Raw genomic sequence first — 20,567 nt, 5'->3', positions numbered from 1 at the left:
TAAGAAAACATACTTAATCAAAGTCCAAAACACTAATTTATAATCAATTCTCTCCAATTATTTATAATGGTTTTTTTTATCTTAAGCCCCAAAAATGTTTGATTTGCTGTTCCTAATTCTAAGAAATCATCATTTTTAAAAATATTATGTATATTTATTATAAAAATTGTGTACAATTATCCTACCTTCCTTGCATATGCTACCAACCAGTGTAATGTTAGCTGTGCATATGGATTCATACTCTTGACACCTCTAACCCTGGATATTAACAGTATCAGTAATTCCTGCTGTAAGCAACTGCAAATGATGTTCTGTATTTCACTGAAGAAATGATTATCATTGGAGCTTTGATCAATTTCTGCTTACTGTAATTTGCAGAGCCTTTTAAAGTAGACTACAGCCAGTTTGAGGTAGTGTTATTTAAACAGACACTATTTTCTCTGACTTTATTTGCCGCACAATACTTTGTGACAGCTGGTGTAAATCATCCCCTGCCTCCAGTTCACCACGTGACAGAGTGGTGTTAATGGATACTCCGAATGCATGCCCAATGATCTCACGTTCAATGCCTGTTGTGCACGTTGGCCAAACTCAAGCAGCTTACGGTCTAAGGTTCTGTAGCTCGGGAGAAACATTATCACCCAGCATTCTCAAACTTGATGACAAATTATGAATGCTCATGAATCAAGTTAGTTTATCTATTTGAATTGACCCTAACCCAAAACTGGCCATATACACATATAAAGTTATATCACCTTTGGATTCGTCATCCAGAGAAGAGAGGGAGAAAAAAGTGGGGGAAACCTCTTCTTCACTGAACACAAATTCCATTAAATTGTGCTTATTGCTTATCTTTTGTCCCAGCAATGTTTCCTTACATTGATTGTTGTTTCAATATTGTGAATGTTTTTGTTTTTACTTTCAAATATGTAATTAGTGAGTTATTCTGAGAAAATACAACAATGAAATACAAACCAGTTTAATTTTTGATAAAGTACAAATTCTTGATTAATTAAATGAAACTGCTCAAATATCCTCCAAAGAAATTGGATGACGGGCAGCTCCAACTATGTTTCTGGAAACCTGTTACAAGTTCTGACATCAGTCTCCTCAGAGAAAAAGTGCCTCTTTGGTTGGGCTTTTCCAAATTTCTTTGATGTCTCTGGTTCTTTACAAAATCTTTGCTATGTATTTAAATGTCATTGCCTTGGCACTGTCAGAGAGACAGACAAATTGTGTTTGCCACCTTGTCATCTACCAGTTAATCACAAAGCAAATGCTCAATGCTAGTAGCTAAATTAGCCCTGGGTCATGGGGTCTCCAACATTGTTCAGACCAACTCTCATTGTTTCCTTCAGTGAGAGGTTTATCTTCTTCATTGGTGCCCTCTCCAGGGTGAAAATCAAAGCCAGGTTCTATCTCGTTCAACCTCAGCTCAGCCAGCCTCTACCTCTGCCATTTCCTGTATCATGTCTAGTAACTCTCTCTGTGCCTCCTTCCTAAATGTATTAAGTTCCTCTAAAGTGTCTCTAACTGGGCTGATGCCTGGCTTAAGTAGCATGGTTGAAGCAGAGAGTGGAGTTGAATCTTGCAGAGCACAGCCACCTGATTTATCTTCCAGGACATCAGGATTTTCTGTTTAAAACAAAACACTGAATGAGCACGTGGACGTTATTCAAACGTTGCAATGAGAACATAAACTTCTGAATTTAAATATAAACCATGACCACAAGAAAGTACTGTACGTAGCTGCACATATGAAGAGCATTGCCTTCTCCACAATCTTCAGTCTTCCAGTCAATGATCTTCATGATGGTCCCCTCACTTTGGGTATTGAGTGAGTCCCACCACCAGTCTTTGTTCACTGGTTCCTGTTCAAGTCTATCTTCTTTTGCAAAGGAAGAACAGTATGAATTACATGAGAAAATTGAGCCGAGGGATGGCCGAGAGCAGTTTGTAGCAACAAAATGCATTTATCTTGCTGGCTAATTTTTTAGAAAAAGCAGAGTAGAGAAAAGCCAAGGTGGCAAAGTATTACTTGTCGAATCTCTTCTGATGTTAACTATGTGTCTAAATATTGGTTGGCTTGACCACGCAAGAGGTTATGACCATTGCTTGAATGTAGTTTTAAACTCAGTCTATCCAACCACTTGCTGAACGCAGAGATGAAAGGTGACAGTCAATATTCAAGCAGGCTAGAAAAAATAAACATTCACAAAGCTGCAAAAGACTTTTGTCCAACTACTGTAAAGCAAGTGCCCTCTAACTGCAGCTGTGTTGCTCTCTTTTTGGGATTTAATGTTCCTTCATAGTCTCCAGGATAATAGGAATAATAACCTCTTCTCTGGTTTCATCGACTCCCGAAAGTTCCATCCGACATCGCTGGATTCATGCACCTGTCCACCAGAAATCATGCAATGCTTCACACACCCAAGAAACTGTTAGTTGCATTGCTTGAAAGCAGAAAATCCAAGACAAAATTAACTCGCGTTTAAAACTCTTGTGGAGAAAATGGAATTCTAATGCTTTAGTATAAAAAGACATCAATTTCATACTCTCCTACACGTCTCCCCAGGAGGGTCTTCCAATTGTATTCAGCAGATGAACCACAGAAATGAAAAAAAAAATGGCCTTTGTAAAAATCAGATAATTTTTCCGTCATTAACACTACCTTTGTCCTGAAAGCAGAGCGAGACTTATCACCCCTTTTTCTATTGTTCAGTCTACCTCAGGAGTGGACAATGGTGTTTTTTAAAAGACCGCACATTCCACCTTAAGTATTCCTTGCCATAAGTGCTGTGATTGGTAAGGGATTGCTTAAGGTGGGATGTGTGTGGGAACCACTGCTCGAGACCAATTGTTACTGGAATATTTTGCTTGAAAAAAGTTGTCATTGGCCCATTGTCTTTGGAGTTATGAAACTGTGCACATAACGAGTCAATGAGGTACGAATAAAACAGTGGTTTTCAAACTTTTTCTTTCTTCTTACATACCATTTTAAGCAATCCCTTACCAATCACAAGGCACTTATGGCATAAGGATTGCTTAAGGTGAAATATGAGGTTTTTTTTTTAAAAAAAAGGTTTCCCCTCCCTAGTTCTAGCTGTTCTATAAATGGCACAGACATCTCCTTGATCTAAACAGATGCATCACATTCCAGGAATTCAGACATGGTACAACGTGCCTCTAGGGGAAAGTTTTCTGCATCCTTTCTCATGCTTGTGAAGAAGAGCCAGCAGAATCTGGAGTCAGGAATATTTTCACCCTTGAACCATGTTTGCCAAAGGCAGCCTACAAAATAAATCTGCAAGCTAGACAACTTTTTTTTTTAAACATAAAATTCCTGTTATCTGGAATTCAAGCAACCAGTAGCCTCAAGCAAGCAGCAGAAAAAAAAATACACAAGTTTAAAATTGGCACTCCATGCAGTTTGCCAATCACGCAACACGCAATCTCAAGCAACCGGAAAATACACTCATCCAGCATATACTAATCCCATTAGCTGCTGGATACCAGAGGTTTTACGGTAAATTGGTTTCATGGTAAGTTTTTCTGACAAGCTTAACACAATGATCAAGTCCAATCCACAAAATTCCACTCTGTGGTGATTTCATAGATAATTGGGAGTTTTTTGGGCATACAAAATTACAAAATGTTTGCAGATCAAGTATCTAAAAACTTAGTGTGAAACTCTGTGAAAGTGATAACACAGGGTCCACCACAGAACAGAACTCCAATCTACTCTCCAAGAGACCTTTCACAAATTCTCCACATTTATTCCTTCCTCTACTGCAGCACTCAATAATATTTGAGATGAATAAGTGTGATTCAGTGGTGCATGCAGATCATATTGCATTAAAACATTTTGCATTATTAAATGAAATTGCTATATAATGTTTAAAGTTATGCAGTTCATATTTTAGCCAACAAAATAGGGCTTGATTTTCACAAAATAATAAAGGTTCAGATCAGGGGTGCGCAACCTTTTTAAAAAAATCATTCCACCTTAAGTTATCTCTAATGCCATAGGTGCTCTGTGATTAGTAAGGGGTTACTAAAGGTGGGATGTGAGTGGGAAGGGAAGGTTAAGAATCACTGCTTTATACCCAATTGTTACTGAAAAATTTTGCTTGAGAAAAATTGTCATTGGCTCAGATCCTTTGGAGTTATGAATCCAAGCACATAACAAATCAATTAGATACAATTAAAACAGTGGTTTTCAAACTTTCTATTTCCAGTCACATACCACCCTTATTAATCACAGAGGGCTTACGGCACAGGAAATACTTAAGATGGAATGTGAGGTTTTTTTTTTTTTTTTTTTTAAAAGGGTTGCCCACCCCTGGTATAGATCATGACCCACCACAAAAGGTTGAATGATCCTGCCAATCTCATTTCCTCTGGAAATTCTCCCTCCACTGCCTCAAGCTTCATAATTCCCAAACCGAGTATATCTTACTTCTGAAACACAAGAACTCCAAACAATGGGATCATGCACAAATAAAAGGAAGCTGGAGGGACTCAACAGGTCAAGGAGCATTCCTGGAGAGAAATGAACTATGCTTCAGGTTCCCATTTTTCAATACTAAGTAAGAAGGGAAGATATGTAGGTGAGGTAGAGTTTCAGCCTAGTTTACAGCATTCAGTGCACTTGATGTGGGCTCCTCGACATCGATGAGACCAAACACATTGGGAGATGGCTTTTTCAAGTACGTGCCTCTGTCATTAGGTGCAAGTTGGACCTCCCAATTACCAACCAATTTAATTTCATTCTCCATTCCCACTCTGACCTCATCCATCCCAGGGTGAGTCCAAAGGTAAAGCTGAGAAGCCACACTTTATATTCCACCTGGGAGCCTGAACAATGAACTTTCTAGGAAAGGTTGTTGGTTTGTCTCATCTAAAAGATGTCATGTCTAGCAGTACGGCACTTTTCTGTGCCTTTGTCTCCATGACAACCGATCCATTTCAGAGTTATTGAATGCTGCGAAATATTTCATATTTTCAAATCTCCACTGTGTGCATGTGTGTTTATGTACAAATGCTCTCCAGATTTCTGCACTGGATTGCAGTGTGAAGAGATATTAAATACACTGCAGCTCATATGGAGGCACATCTGATCTTCCACTGAAGCCAGAGCCCATCCCCATAAAGGTTTGAGGTGAGCAGATAGAAACCTTTCATACCTGGTCCCAGAGCTAATCTCCATGTGTTCAATGTGCGTGCAATATCTCCTGCATTGAATTCAATCGCAGTCATTTGAATGTGGTGTCTGGTATTGACTAAAATAACACATCCCTTAACTATTTTAAATTAATACTATTGCTTTTATTAATTTAGATATGATTTGTTTTGTTTTGAACATTGTTATCTTTCATTATAAACGTGTTCCTCAACAATTTATGAATGTCAGAGACATTTATAGAGCTTGGAACGGGTTTGGAGAGCACAAGCTGGCCAAAGCTCATCATAACAGTACAATGGTTTCCACAGCCTGCAGTCCAGTCACCACCTGCTCCAGTGCACGGGATGACCACAGATACCTCAAGATGGGTGTGCCTGACCCATAATGTTTTTACCACAATTTTAAGAAACTTGCTCATTAAAACATATAATCGCATCACAGCTGGAGCAATTGAGGTAATAAACCATTTTCCAGAGTGTCCAACTTCACCATATCTGTAACAGTGCCATGTGACTTCTTAAAAGATGACTAAGTCACTTACAACTTGGTAAAAATCAGATGGGAAAGATGTGAATTGTACCAAAGCATTCATGAAACAGAAAAGTATTAGTTACCATCTGGGGCACTCTGTCGTTCCCATCCAAAGGATGATGAAGATCCCATGCTGCTTGGTGTCGTCGGGATTTCATCCTTTCCTGTGAACATCAAGCAAACTTCTTTTATTCTCCCAACATTCCTGTAAAACTAGACCTGCCCCCCAACCTAGAACCTGCCCCACTAATTCTTCCACTACCACATACCTGCACACTGCGGGTATTTTACAATAACTAATTAACCTACCAACCTGCACATCTTTGGATTGCAGGAGGAAACCCAGAGCACGCATGAGAAAATGGTAGAGTCACAGGAAGAACATGCAAACACCGAAAGTCAGAACTAGAGGTTTGACTCAAATCTGTGTCGATGGTGTTGAGCAGTGGCTACCATTCGGCCTCGACCACAATGCTGGAGAATTCAGCACGTTAAACAGGTTGTTTTCTTTTTACTCTATCTAGCAAAGATAAAGTATCAGGGGCTTGAGCCCTTCATCAAGATATGAAAATGTAGGCAGGCAGGCACCTGAACAAAATAGTGAGGGGAGGAGTACAGTCCCACAGGCAGAAGGGAACAGGTGGATGAGGGAGGGCACACCAGCAAACAGAATGGCTCTGTGAATGGAGAGGAAAGGGGATGGAGACCAGGAGGAAAGAAGACAGAAAAGTGGAAGAATGGAGAGTGCACTGGTTGAAACTGGAGAAGTCAATCTTAATGGCGGAGGGTGCCTTGACAAAATATTAGATGTGGCTCCTCCACTTTACAGGTGGCCTTCCTTTAACAGTACCTGAGGCCATGGACAGACATATCTGAATAGGAGTGGAGCACAGAATTGAAATGGTTGGCCACTGGGAGATCCCAGTCATTGATCCAGACAAAGTGAAGGAGCTCAGCAAAGCGATCTCCCAATCAGTGTCCAATCTCTCCGACATAGGGAAGGCTATAACGGGAGCACCGGATGCAGAAGAGGACACTTGTAGATTCGTCAGGGAAGTGTTGCTTCACTTGGAAGGACAGCATGGGGCCCTGAGTGGTGGTGATGGAGGTGGTGTGCTCACAAGTCATCTACTGCATCTGGTGCTCCTGTTGTGGCCTTCTCGACGTCGGAGAGAATGCACACAGACTGGGAGATCACTTTGCTGAGCACCTTTGCTTTGTCCGCATGAATGGCAGAAATCTCCCAGCGGCCAACCATTTCAATTCTGTGCCCCACTCCCACTCTCCACCTGGATGGCATTAACATCAACTTCTCTGATTTCTACAAGCCCACTCCCCATTCTCCCTCTATTCCCCATCCCTGTCTTCTTTCATCCAGCTCTCCATTCCCTTCCCTGTCCAGACTCATCCCTCCTCCCCCTGTTTGCTGGTGTGCCTGACCCTCCTTTATCGACCTAATACCTCCTGCCTGTGGGACCATGCTCCTCCTCCTGTCCCCCACCCACTCCCACTATTTTGTTCAGGCACTACACTTTCCACATACCTTGATGAAGGGCTGAAACCTGAAACATTGCTTATGTATATTTATATTTGTTATAGAAAGTACACTGTTTGCTGAATTTCTCCTGCAGTGTGTTTTTACTTCAATCACAGTGTTTACAGACTTTCATGTTTTACTCCTGTCCCAATTAGAGCTTTGATTGATCCATTGTGCACTTACCAATCTTCTCATCTGACTTCAGGCTACAAGAGAAGATTGAGTACATTGTATAGGACCCTGTCAGAGAAATGCCTCAAACGCACAAAAAGGACACCCCCATGCACTCTCTGCAGATATACAGATATACATGCAGTGCTCCTTCACATGTAACATACAGAGTACATGTCATTTACATGCAGCACACATATAATGCACATATGCATAGTCATTTAAGTTATAGGGGAAAACTCTCAGACGTTAAATTGATAGGAAACCTAAATATCGAGAAGAGACAGAAACATCCCCTGACTTTTTATGAATGGTCATTAACCATTATCCATGGGTCACTAACAGACTTTGGGCCAAATTTGATTTAGGCGAGGACAATCAACTTTTGAAATGAGGACCAGGTATCCTCCACATGGACTTCCTGCTGAATTAAAGCAGTCCTGGATGAGTAACAGAACTCTAAACTAAATGAACCTAAATAGATTAGAATGTTTAAATGGGAAGGGTAAAAAAAGTAAATACATCTCTATAGATTCTGTGTGAGATTTTTCGTGTATACAGAGAGTCAATGAGAAAGACTTGGGAAAAGAGTCCTCAAAAGAACAGGTGAACCATTACCTGATGAACCAAACATGTCATCCAAGTGCTCAGAATCATGGCTTGAGGGCATTTGAACCAAACCAGCAGAATAACTCCTCTGCCGCTTGCTCCCCGAACCCAAGCCCCACGTCTGGTTTATTTTGACTCCTTGAACAAACCAAAAGAGATTTTCATGAAACCCAGGTCATTAGACTGGTGTTGTGATTAGACATTATGTATTAACTGTTGTGAAAAGATAAAACCTAAATGAATGATTAGAAGATAAAATTCAAAAGCAAAATACAGTAAAACCCCCAGTATCCGGCACCCTTGGGGATTGGTAGATGCGAATAAGTGTATTTTCCAGTTGCTTGAGATTGCGTGTTGGCAAACTAACTGGTTGGGGGTGCCAATTTTAAACTTTCATTTTTTTTGCCTATTTAGTTTCCGTGCTTTTTTTTGCCGGTTGCTTGAGGCTGCAGTTGCTGGAATTCCGTATAACAGGGATTTTACTGTACTACAAATAAAAGAAATCTGATACAGAACAAAAAATGCTGGAAATGCTCAGCAGGTGAAGCAGTGATGTGTTGTGGAGAGAGAAACAAGTGCCAATACTTTGGCTTACCGACCTGTCATCAAAACAGGGAACTGTTACAAATGACACTGTAGAGAAAGGAGAGAGGGTCAATAAAAAGGAAGTTCTCTGAAATGTTGTTTTTGATGTCTGTCAGTTTAAGAAACTGTTAAATCAATTGATGAATCAGAAACCAAATTACCATCAAAATGGCAATGGTGTGGAACACTGCTAACAATAAAATTCAAAATGAATTGAAGCTCAATCTCTGGACTCTCCGAGGAAAAGACATTTATAGTTGCCTGCATTTAGTTATCCTTGGCTTGATGAGCATCAGTGAAAGGTTGTTATGAGATGACAGGAGCATGGAATGACCCAGGAAAGCTCCAGGAACAGCAGCATGTCGCCCGTTTTGATTTTCAGCTTGAGAAATGAAGGGAGTTTTCTCAGCTGGATCTGAGAATGGGCCAATCCATACCTGTTTACAGTTAGCCAAAGAAAACATTTTGCTTAAATAATGTTATCAAATAACACGAGACATCATAGATTTTGCTTCCTAAACATTTCTGAATGTATTTTATGGATTTTGGGCTGCTGATCATAAAAATCACCTTAGCCTTTTCACAATACAATAGACAATAGACAATAGGAGCTGGAGTAGGCCCTTTGGCCTGTCGAGCCAGCACCGCCATTTTACAGATCATGGCTGATCACTACCATCAGTACCCCTTTCCAGCCTTATCCCCATAACCCTTATATATATATATAACTATTTTTTAGGTATAACCTATTTTGTGATTCCTGTCATATTTTAAGTCTATTTCAAGCATACAAAAACTTCTTCCCTGCTGATCTTGGTTCAGTCAGTGACAAACATGGTAAAAGGATATTGCGACCATCAAAAACTGATATCAGAGCAACTGGAGTCCATCACTGCTGGCCGACTATCATTGGACTCTGACATGAGATGCATCAGATGCTGAGTACAAACTAAAATTAGGGGCAAAACATTTTTAGGTCAGTTGAATTAACGCAATGTGTCAGCATCATTATGTGATTAAACCTGTTAAATTCAATAAAATTAATTTAACGTTCCTTCAACTTCCTACAAGATACAGTAAATCTGAAATTATCTCTGTGTTTAGATTGAAGTTGTAGATCATAATCCCCAATTTATTTTCAGGAAGCAAACCTTTTGAACAAATTTGTTGTCCAGTGATTGAATGCCTCATCAAATGTTGTTTTCATTTTGATGTAACTATAGATTATTTCGCTCATAAACGCTCATGCCATCACAGCCATTTACTCTGTCTTACAAGAATTTGACCTGTTTTTAATCAATGGAAACGACACCCTTAATTATAGTATGTTTGTACATTAATAGCACAGCCTACAGAAGCACTGCCATGAGATGGATAAAGTGTGAATGGCATGAAATGAGTAATTTAATATTTATTAAGCTGCATATGTGATGATGTTCAGTAACTAGTATCTTGGGGAATTTTTTTTCAGGAAGCAATCCTTTTGGAAAAAAAATTGTTGTCCAGTGTAATTGATAACTGTTCATTGTAATTGCTTTGCATATGTTACTGCATGTTTTCTTTTCTCTTTATAAGCCTCTAAAAACTCAGCATCCAATCTGATGTGTGCAGTTGGCCACTGACTTAAGCACACACCCATCTGTACCAACAGTGCTGAAGTGGAGATGGAAGAGTCTCTTCAGATTTTAGGTGTGAATATCACCACCAATTTGTCCTGGTCCACCCATGTTGACATCATGGAGAAGAAAGCCCATCACTGTCTCCTCTTCCTTCTGAGGAAGTCCAGCAAGTCCCCAGTGTCCCTTAGCAATTTTTACAGGTGCCCCATATAAAGTGTTCTACTTAAATATATCACAGCTGGTCTGGGAACTGCACTGCCCATGACTACAAGAAACTTCAGGAAGTTATGAAGGTAGCTAAGGCCATCACACAAACCAATCTCTCCTCTGCAGTAGATTATTGGGCCAGGTCCTCCAAAAGTAACCACTTTTGCTATACACCTAGCATTTGTTTACTGTTTTGTTCAAGAATCCTTTATTGTTATGCCAAAAAGCTGGTGTAATATTACACAAAATTGGCTTTAATCTGATATAAGGCAGATAGATTCCCCATCAGAAGAAATTGTCAGGACCCCTCCCCTCCCTCTCCAACCACAGTCAGAAATAATAGAAGCAAAAGAGAGTGTGCAGCCAGACTCAAGTCCAAACCATTGGCAACACGAGCTCCAGATTCGAACCTCCGACACAATCAAGAAGTCTTCAGTGCCCTTGGCACCCTCTCACATCCCGGTTATGATACCTGGTAACCATTCCCAGTCTCCAGCAGTCTGCAGCCAGATGTCAATCCCTCAAACACAAGTCGCCACCAGCCCATAGCCTACATGGGTCCCTCACCTGGAGTTGCCTAGGTGTTCTTCAGCTGCAAAGCCCCTCACTGGTCAACCACCATGGTCATATCCCATGGGTCATCTCCTCTGCTTCACATTCTCAAATGGGTGTCAGCATGGTAGAGAATATGCAATAGTTTGCCAAAATATTTTTGGTCAATGGAAGCAGAGACCAGGTGTTTCTAGCCACTTTTAGTTGGAGTACTGGGGCAGGACTACTGCTATTGTGAAATGATGGTTGCTTTACTTCCAGCCGCATCTATTGAATGGAGGAATAAATAAATGGAAATTGCTGGAAACATACAGCAAATCATCGATGGAAAGTGGAAATTAATGTCTTAGGTTGAGGACACTTCAATGAACATCTGTAACCTGAAACATTAACTCTACTTCTCGTTCCACAGAGCATTTCCAGTATTTTATTTTTATTTCACTGATTTCATTTTTGTAATTGCAGTTATTTCATTTTCCTTTGAATTAAAGGAAGTAGTCACCTCACACCCTGCCAGGAGCCCTGCCTGAAATGGGCCCTGTTTGCTTCAGAAATGTGAATCTTTCTTTCTGGAATCTGAGATCACTCAACAGAAGTAAGACTGGGAGCTTGTTGAGCAATGAATGCTTGGGCTTCTGTAGAACTGTTGTACCTTGTGTTTGATGCTCAAAATTATGTTCAAGACCCTTTTACGCTCATTGATAAGTTTTTTCCATTCACATGACCAGACCCATATGGTCAGGAACTGGCACATCAGAGAGAAATACAATGAAGTGAATGTCCAGCCGAGCATATCACTGAGCAGCTCAGTTCCTGTGACAAGAATGGTGGAGGAGCCGAGTGCTGACAACTTTCATTTGAACCATTGCCCGGTAAGTTATTTTTCATACATGATTGGCCAGCTCTGTAAGTCTAAGAGCAGGAAAAGAATCCAGGATGTTTACATTACCTGAGTTTCGGACTTCCACGTGAGAGGGTAATAATTCCTGTGTGGCAGCATTCACTGGGACAACAGTTGTGTAAATGGACCTGCAGTTACCTGCTCTGCTGGTCTGAATAGCTTTCAGGCGATACCTTCCAGAAGGACCTCCGGAAAAGAGACAACAGAATGTTTTAGTTAAATCTTAACTCAACTGTTCCTGCTTTGTCATCCACCTAATTGGTAAAGGAGGATCTCATGGACATTTAGATTCACAACATCAAATATGATAAATTGTCAATTTGTCAAATTCAACATATTTAATTATATGTTTAAGCAACCACTGTGTTGTATTATTTATGATACTGAGTTCAAATTACTGGAGCATTTATATCGCTCAAAGCTATAAATAATGTGAAATATTCAGCAAACTGCCTTGGGCAAATTTTTCTCTTGACTTTTGTCAAGAGGATTATCAAGAAGCACACATCACACTGTGATAACAAAGTCGGCTCAATATTCTCCACTTAAGGGGATGATGACTAGAGGTAATATCTGTGCCTGAGAACCCATGGATCAGAGGCGGGCACCAGGAGCAATGATCAATTTGGTTGGTTTCTGTCACCACATCCTCTGCCCACCCACCTCCCCGTCCAAACCACCACCCACACAAGGTGGCTTTAACTCTGGATTCAAGCATCAGGCCTCCATCAAAATTATCCCATTGGCAAGCTCCTCAATAGCATCTTGTATATGGTCGTGCCCCTTAGTTTGCCTTCCTGTCAGCTCCTCCTCCTGCATTCAAGGCCTAACATATCTGTGAGGAGCATGTTCATGCTACAGTTCTGCAGCAGTAATGCACAACACAAAAGCTGGCGTTATTGCTATACATTTCTAAGATTTCATGTACATTGCCTGGAAAGTTTGGGAGAGGTTTGGAGGGTTATGGAATGGCTGCTGGTCAGTGGGACCAGCAGTATGATGTTTTGGCACAGACTAGAAATGCTGAATTGCCCGTTTTCTGTGCCGTCATGTTCAATGGTTCTATTCGATTTCATCTCTTTTGTTTAGATTTTGTTATGATGTCAATGCCCTAAAAAAATCATAAATCACTGTAAATTTGGCAAGAAATGTGTTAAGATGGCAGTGTGATTACAAATCTGCTATTTAACAAAAAAAGTACCTTGTAATACAATTTCCAGTCTTATCATTTTCATGCTGGAAATACACTTACCATATTCAATTTCACTTGTTTTTTCAGCCATGTTCTCAAAGTCTCTGATGACTGACTGCAGAGTCAACTGATGGAGGATTCCTTCCCATGGATTCTTAGTGCTGCTTGTCAACTCCTGTTCCACTGAGGCATGGAACAGGGAGGAGAGGTTGGCTGTGGCCTCCCACGTGACTGATTTCCCACAGATCAAGCCATGAATCACTGATTTGCACTGCATTATGGGTGTGTCATTCGTTTCTGTCAAGCCCGAATCATCTGAAGTCACCGGGAAGAAGAGGTTTTCAGGATCAAAAAAGGTGTCCCAGTCTGGAGTTGATGCCTGGAACAGAAGAGTGTCTGTGGGGGAAAAAATAGAACCAAAGTCTGAAATAAGAATCCCAGTTTAAATTTAAATTTAGTCACACAGCATGGTAACAGGCCCTTCCGGCCCACGAGCCTGTGCCGCCCAATTACACCCAATTGCCTTACACCCCCCCCACCCCCCATAGGTTTTGAAGAGTTGGAGGAAACCAGTGCACCCAGAGGAAACTCATGCAGACACAAAGAGAACATACAATTCCTTACCAGGATTCAAACCCTGGTCGCTGTAATAGCATTGCGCAAACCACTGTGCTAGCCATGCCATCCCAGTTTATTTAAAGCAAGTAACACTTACGCCCTAAAATCTAGGTTGATGATGCAGTGCAGTTCTCAGGAAGTGGAGCAATGTTGGAGGAAGTGTTCCTCACCAGAGACCTCAAACTCAAATCCTAATTCCTCATTCTAATAGGCATAAAAGATCTCCACTTACCATACAGAAAAACACCAGGAGAGAAATGCAGTGTCCTGGTCAGTATTTATCACACAATATCTAAATAATTGTCACTTTTACATTATTTTGTTCTGTGCAAATTGACTGGCATGATTCCTGCATTAGAAAAGTGATCACACTTGAAGAGGTACTTAGTTGTCAAATAAAGTTATTCTAAGGTTGGAAACATTGTTATGGAAATGCAAGTTATTTAGCTTGGCTCTCCTAACAACTAATTTTGTAATAACTAAAGGGGTAAGTGGAGCAATATCTTATGGCACGTAACTGTTTAATGTGATTTCTCACTTTGTTCTTTAGCTGCTATTTAACTCTCTCCTTTATTTTCTTCATAGCATAACATTTCTGCCTTGTTGGGTGGCTCTTGGTTGGTGTCAATGGAACCATATATCAAATGAGCAGCACAAATGGTGACTGACTCCTTGGCACCCATTTAGCCCAGCAAAGATAATATCTGGTCTTTGCCATGCAAGATCAAGGGACCTTGAAGTGCTATTCAGCTCCGCAAGGTTTAATGCTATTTATGCAATTATTTTGATGCCAAAAAAAGTTGTGTTTTCTGATGAGGGCAAAAGCTTTTGCAAACTTCCATTCAAAAGAGGTGCTTGAAATAGAGGCAACTTAGTGCATAGCGACGATGCTTTGCAACCTCTCATCATTCATGTGTGAACTCATTCTATGTTGCGGATTGGTTTTGAAAATGGTAATCATTCCAGTTGAGTCTAATGCTGTTCTTAATGAAAATATCTCCTCTTGCACTTTTTGTAAGAGTAATTGTATATGGAACAAAAGCAAAAGCTCTATCTGTTCCTCACTGTCTCAGAGAACTCCGTAGAACATTGCAGCACAGATACAGGTCCCTTTGGCCCTTCTAGTCATTTTCTTTGTGCTCCTTTGATCCCACTGAACCTGACACCTTTTCAACAAAACAACAGCTGTGTTCCTTACTTCCCACGACTCTATGTCCATTTCCTGAGTGATTACTGATGGAAGAAAAACATTTAAGATCTTCTCATCTCTTTTGGCTCCATACAAAGCTGACCACTCTGATCATCAAGGGACTAATTTTGTCCTTTATTATTCTTTTGCTCTTAATATACCTGAAGAATCCCTTAGGATTTTCCTCCACATTGTCTGCCAAAGCAACCTCAGGTCTTCTTTTAGCCTTCCTGATTGCTTTCTTGAGTTTTTCTTGCATTTTTAATAGTCCTCAAGTACCTTATTTGCTCCATGTTGCCTATACCTGCTATACTCCTCGCTCTTCTGCTGAACCAGATCCGTATTATCTTTCAAAAACCAAGGTTGCTAACCTTGCCTTTGATCCTGACAGGAATATACAAACTCTGTACTCGCAAAATTTCACCTTTGGAGGTCCTAAACTTACCTCATACATCCTTGCCTGAAAACAACTTATCTCAATCCACACATTCTAGATCTTTTGGATTCCAAGTGCATTCAGGATCGTTCAAGAACTTAATACACAAGTACCCAATCAGGGCCATTTATAACACCTCAAAATTAAAAATATTTGAAAAAATTATGCATGCGAACATTTCCTTCTATTTTGGACATACTTCAGGAAGTACTAGTGGGTAGTTATGATGACCGAGGACATTTTACAAAATCTTCAGAAGCAACTGTGAAACCACCAAGCAACTTAGCTTCTTATATTCATTGATTACCTATGAAAACTTACTGGAATCATGGAGGCTTTTCCTTGAACAACTGTCAGCTTGAAATTGTTGCGATTCATGTTCAATATCATTCATTCTTCCTTCAATGGACCAATTGTGAAAATTCGTTGTGGATACTTTCTCCAATGCTTTGCGCAGATAATGCATGTCTAATTGGCCATTTGGTGAAGAGAAACTCCGACCAGAAAGGGCTGCTTGAGCTAACAGTTTTCTCTTCCTTCTTGCCTCATCTGAAGTAGAGTCAACTCCAAGGGATCCCTGAAAATCAATTAGAACTTTTTTTTAATTCCAGCATAACTAGTTGACTAGAGTAAATAAAATGTTAGTATGGTTTCCTAACCCAGCAGTAATGGAAATAAATTAGTGGCAATTTTCCCAAGGTTATTTTACATTCATCAGAGTTTGATATCCTGCGGATCAAGCTCATACATGTTTGAATAGAATGGACAAAGCTTTTATTAGGAATCTAAATGATTTAGGTAGATGTCTCCTAAGAGTAGGTTGTACATGATCTCTGGAAGGACCTCAATTGCCTTTTATCATTCATACTTCCTTGCATTCTTACTACCACATGACGATTACAAGTTTGGAAAATCTACTCTATTTGAAGGCATGTTGATGAATATATTACTGAAAGTCCCTTCGACAATAGATTTCCCATCTCCACTGTTACAGAAACAATCACAAAATAAATCTTCCCAGCAAGTCTGCAGAGTGAACTTGTTTTTTTATATAAGCTTCAATACATGCAATTTAACTTGTCAAGTTGGTTTGACATTAAATTTCTGAAGGTTAACTTGATTCAGTCAACAATAGGAAGAGAAATTTATGTTTTGAGACGATACGAAAATAGGGGGAGTGGTGGATAGCGAGGAAGGTTTTCAGGGATTACAGAGGGATTTGGTTTGTCTGGAAAATTGGGCAGAAAGATGGCAGATGGAATTTAATGTAGAGAAGTGTGAGGTGCTTCATTTCGGAAAAAAAAATCAAAATAACACATATAGTAAAAGGGAGGACATTGGGCAATGCACGAGAACAAAGAGATCTTGGAGTTATGGTACAGCGTTCCTTGATGGTGGATTCCCATGTTGACAGGGTGGTTAAGAAGGCATTCATAAATCATAGCATAAAGTATAGGAGCTGGGAAGTGATGCTGTGACTGTTTAAGGCGTTGGTGAGGCCAGGTTTGGAGTATTGTGTTCAGTTCTGGTTTCCAAATTATAGGAAGGATAAAGATAAGGTAGAGAGGGTGCAGAGAAGATTTACAAGGATGTTGCTTGCCTTAAAATACCTAGAGTACAGAGAAAGATTGAAGAAGTTAGGACTTTATTCATTGGAATGTAGACAGTTGAGAGGGAATTTGATAGAGGTGTTTAAAATTATGAAGGGAATAGATAGACTAGATGCAAGTAGACCTTTCCCCCTGAGAGCAAGGGAGGTTGAATCAAGAGGACACAAGTTGAGGGTAAGGGGGCAAAATTTTAGGAGAAACATTAGAGGATGATTCTTCACTCAGAGAATGGTGGCTGAATGGAATAATCTTCCGGAGGAAATAGTTGAGGCAGAGTCAATTCTTTCATTTAAGAGGAGGCTGGATATATACATGGATAAGAGGGGGTTGGAGGGTTATGGGCGGAGAATAGACAGGGGGATCTAGCGGAGTAGTTTGAGTGAACTGGTGTGGACCTGAAGGGCTGAGATGGCCTGTTTCCATGCCTATATGTCTCTCACATGTGTCTCACGTTAGGGGCAAACTTGCTAACACATCAGTCCATCTTCTTTCTGCAATGTTTAACCTTCTGGCTACTTCACTATTCTTAAGTGCAACATAAATTCTAGTGCTTCCATCAATAGAACACTTCAAAGGAATTCGTATCAAGATGAATCAGGAATATTAGCCTCAAAAGTTATTTTTATTTGTAACCTGGGCTCACTGCTATTGGATACATTGGTATAGATCTGCTAAACTGGGCACTGCCTGGATTTCAAAACTTCAGCTTTCATCACATTTCTCATTTATAAACCTGTCTCTCTGTTACTTAGTCAGAGTATGAGAATAAGGGTAAGAGAGATAGTCATTATCGATGTATTATTAATGTACTAAGCAATGTGGAAATCTACTTACTTTATTATTGAAGGATTCAAAATTGGACAAAGATTTTTTTGATGATTCCCAATGCGCTAAATTTTTCTGTCCCGGATGTGCAATATTTTCCAAACCATGTGGGCAGGATGCTATTTCTCTGCATTTATCTGGAGTTTCGGTAGAGTCACTACTATTTGAGCCACAGGTTGACACACTTAGATCGGTAATTCCCTTAAGGTTGCTGATGGAACAATGTGTCAGCGTATATTGCTCCTTGATATATGAGGCAAGGGAGATGCGCTTTCGTAAGTCATTGAAAGAATCAATCTCTGAGTCTGGAATTCCGAAAGTACAAAATAAAATACAGAAATATTAACCTAATTTTCATCATGAAAATGAAGCACTTTTTAAAAAAAATCATTAGATTGTGAAATTTATGTCTATCTAAATCTGGCACTCATTTTTTCATAGGCGCAGATTACTTTTTTTCCTTGGAGTGTAGAAGGCTCAGGGCTGAATTTACAGAATAACCTGACTTGGACCATCCATATTGAATTGACAGTATACTTTCTTAGAAGACCAAGAAAGTTTGGTGTGTCTCCCAACAACGATAGGTGTACTGTATGTGCTGGTTGAACTCGACTCTGATAAGGGAGCTGCTCTTCTCAAGAACAGAAGGAGCTGCAGAAGATTGTGAATGTATCTTAGAACATGACACAAACATCCTTCCCCTTCATGGATTCCAACCTCATCTCCTGCTGCCTGGGAAAGGCAAGAAAAATAATGAAAGACCCATGACCACCAGGCACATTCTGTTCTCCCTCCTCTAATGGGGACAATGTTCAAGGACAGTTCCTTCCCTCCAGCCAGCAGGCTCCTGAATGAACACTACAACAGTGCTCCCTGGTTGCCCTTGCTTTGTATTATTGTAACTTTATGCTTGGTACTCATTCTCTTACCATTGTACTTTACATGATTCTATGAATGGTAGTGAGGTGGCAAAAGACAAAGGAGGAAAAACCCAACACCCAACCCCAACCAACCAATTTTCCCTTGCAACCGCTGCAACCGTGTCTGCCTGTCCCGCATCGGACTTGTCAGCCACAAACGAGCCTGCAGCTGACGTGGACATTACCCCTCCATAAATCTTCATCCGCGAAGCCAAGCCAAAGAAGGGAATGGTAGACAGTTTACAGAAAAATGCTTCACATGGTACCAGGTATAACATAATAACATTTTGAGAGCTTTAGCTAATGTGAATAGACAGTCTTTTTCCTAGGGTAGGGGAGACTAAAACTAGATGACATAGATATCAAGTAAAAGATGGAAGGTTGAAATGAATTAAGGACCAGCCTTTCACAAAGAGGGTAGTGGGTATATGAATCTGCCAGAGGAAATGATGGAGGTGGGTGCAATTACATATAAACGACATGTGGGCAGGTACATGGATGGGAAAGGTTTATGGGTGGGATATTGACCAAACACAAGCAAATGGGTCAACATGGAGAAGCTGAAGGGCCTGTTCTCATGCTGTATGACTCTGTGATTCTACCTTTTTTTTCTTTTTAGTAGCTGGCACTTGAGTTTGGGAAGCAATCTTGAACCCAGACCATCCACTGACTGCTCTCCCAAATGAGATTAGAGGGAAAATTTAATGTTTCTATGGTACCTGAGGAACATTAGATATCTGATTGATTGTTGAACCAAGACCTGCTACATATCGGTACACAAATATATATCTAAATATAAAAAAGGTAAAAATCCATACTAATAGAGGAACGATTGAGATAAATGAAGTGAGCCGTGGTGCAGATAATGTGCTCTTGTTTCTTATCTTTTTCATTTTACTTTATGTTACACTAGGTTTATATTTGGTTCTTTTAATGGTCAGTGACTGTAGCTTTTTGGTTCTTTACTTTTGTTTAATTTACATAATCATTTCCTTGTGGTTTTAGGGTATGGGAGGGAAGGGAGAGGGGTGGGCGGGGTAAAAAGGGCTCTGGATGTAACATATCATTGTTGAGAAAGATTGTATTATTGTTTTGGATTTGTGTAAGTCTTGAGAAATCAAAAATAAAATATTCAAAAAAAAAAGAAGCCTCTTCTGAAAGACTGAACAAGGAAATTAAAAGGATTGAACGCAGTCAAGAAATTATCAGAATTGTTCACCTTACCCTTGGATTTTTCATTTTCCTCAGCATTAACATCTGAGAACTCGGCAGAAATCTCCTGGGAAATCTCCTTTAATGCCTCTTCAACGTCATTTTTTTCAACATGGAATGTAGGATTGATTCTGTCAGTCAAGTCTGATGCAGAAGATTCATCTTGAGAGTGGAATACAGAGTTGGCTGGTTCTTTTAACACTGTTTTAGAAATATGCTGTTTTACCTGCAATGGAATGAATATAACTTGGTTTATAGCTATAATTTGTCATTATTACAATAAATATTAAATATAAACATTCATTATTACCAATGCAATTCCCATGAAATTTGTCATTTTAAGTAGGCAGAAAATCATTGCTCTTATGGGAAAAATGTGTATTCCTTCCAATTTATTATGCATGTGTCTTATTCTATTGTTTACATCTTTATTTGGGAGATAAAACAAAAATAGTTGCCTGGAAATTCATCCCTGGATAACATAGTTGGGGGGGGGGGGGGAAGAAACAATTATTTTTATCTGTTATATGTACGATTTTGTAAACAAATATATTCTTTTATTTTTTTTTTTAATTTTTCTATCTTTTGGATTGCTAGAGGAAATGTTCCCAGATTCATTTTTTTTATTTGATTTGGAGGAGACTTGCAGGAGGAGACAAGGGAAAGGG

At 39.8% G+C, this 20,567-nt stretch overlaps 1 protein-coding gene across 3 annotated transcripts in view; it reads right to left on the bottom strand.

Annotated features, from left to right (window-relative positions):
- The window catches only part of vwa5b2 (von Willebrand factor A domain containing 5B2), a 95,774-nt gene that overhangs the window by 5,044 nt on the left and 70,163 nt on the right, over positions 1-20,567 (bottom strand). For 2 of the 3 annotated variants that reach the window (XM_069897211.1, XM_069897210.1), the window contains exons 13-19: positions 19,912-20,125; positions 17,777-18,072; positions 15,654-15,909; positions 13,150-13,485; positions 11,946-12,083; positions 8,043-8,171; positions 5,800-5,880 (exon numbers count right to left, since the gene is read on the bottom strand). In XM_069897211.1, coding sequence (XP_069753312.1) covers positions 5,800-5,880; positions 8,043-8,171; positions 11,946-12,083; positions 13,150-13,485; positions 15,654-15,909; positions 17,777-18,072; positions 19,912-20,125 — 1,450 coding nt within the window. Of the gene's footprint in view, positions 1-978; positions 1,889-5,799; positions 5,881-8,042; positions 8,172-11,945; positions 12,084-13,149; positions 13,486-15,653; positions 15,910-17,776; positions 18,073-19,911; positions 20,126-20,567 lie in introns of those variants that run through there. The other variant, XM_069897212.1, reaches the window with a different exon arrangement.

Source organism: Narcine bancroftii, chromosome 9 (genome assembly GCF_036971445.1).
Source record: "Narcine bancroftii isolate sNarBan1 chromosome 9, sNarBan1.hap1, whole genome shotgun sequence".
In the NCBI taxonomy this organism is placed as follows: Eukaryota; Metazoa; Chordata; class Chondrichthyes; order Torpediniformes; family Narcinidae; genus Narcine; species Narcine bancroftii.
The sequence above is the reverse complement of the archived record's forward strand: the minus strand, read 5'-3'. Positions and strand labels throughout refer to the sequence as shown.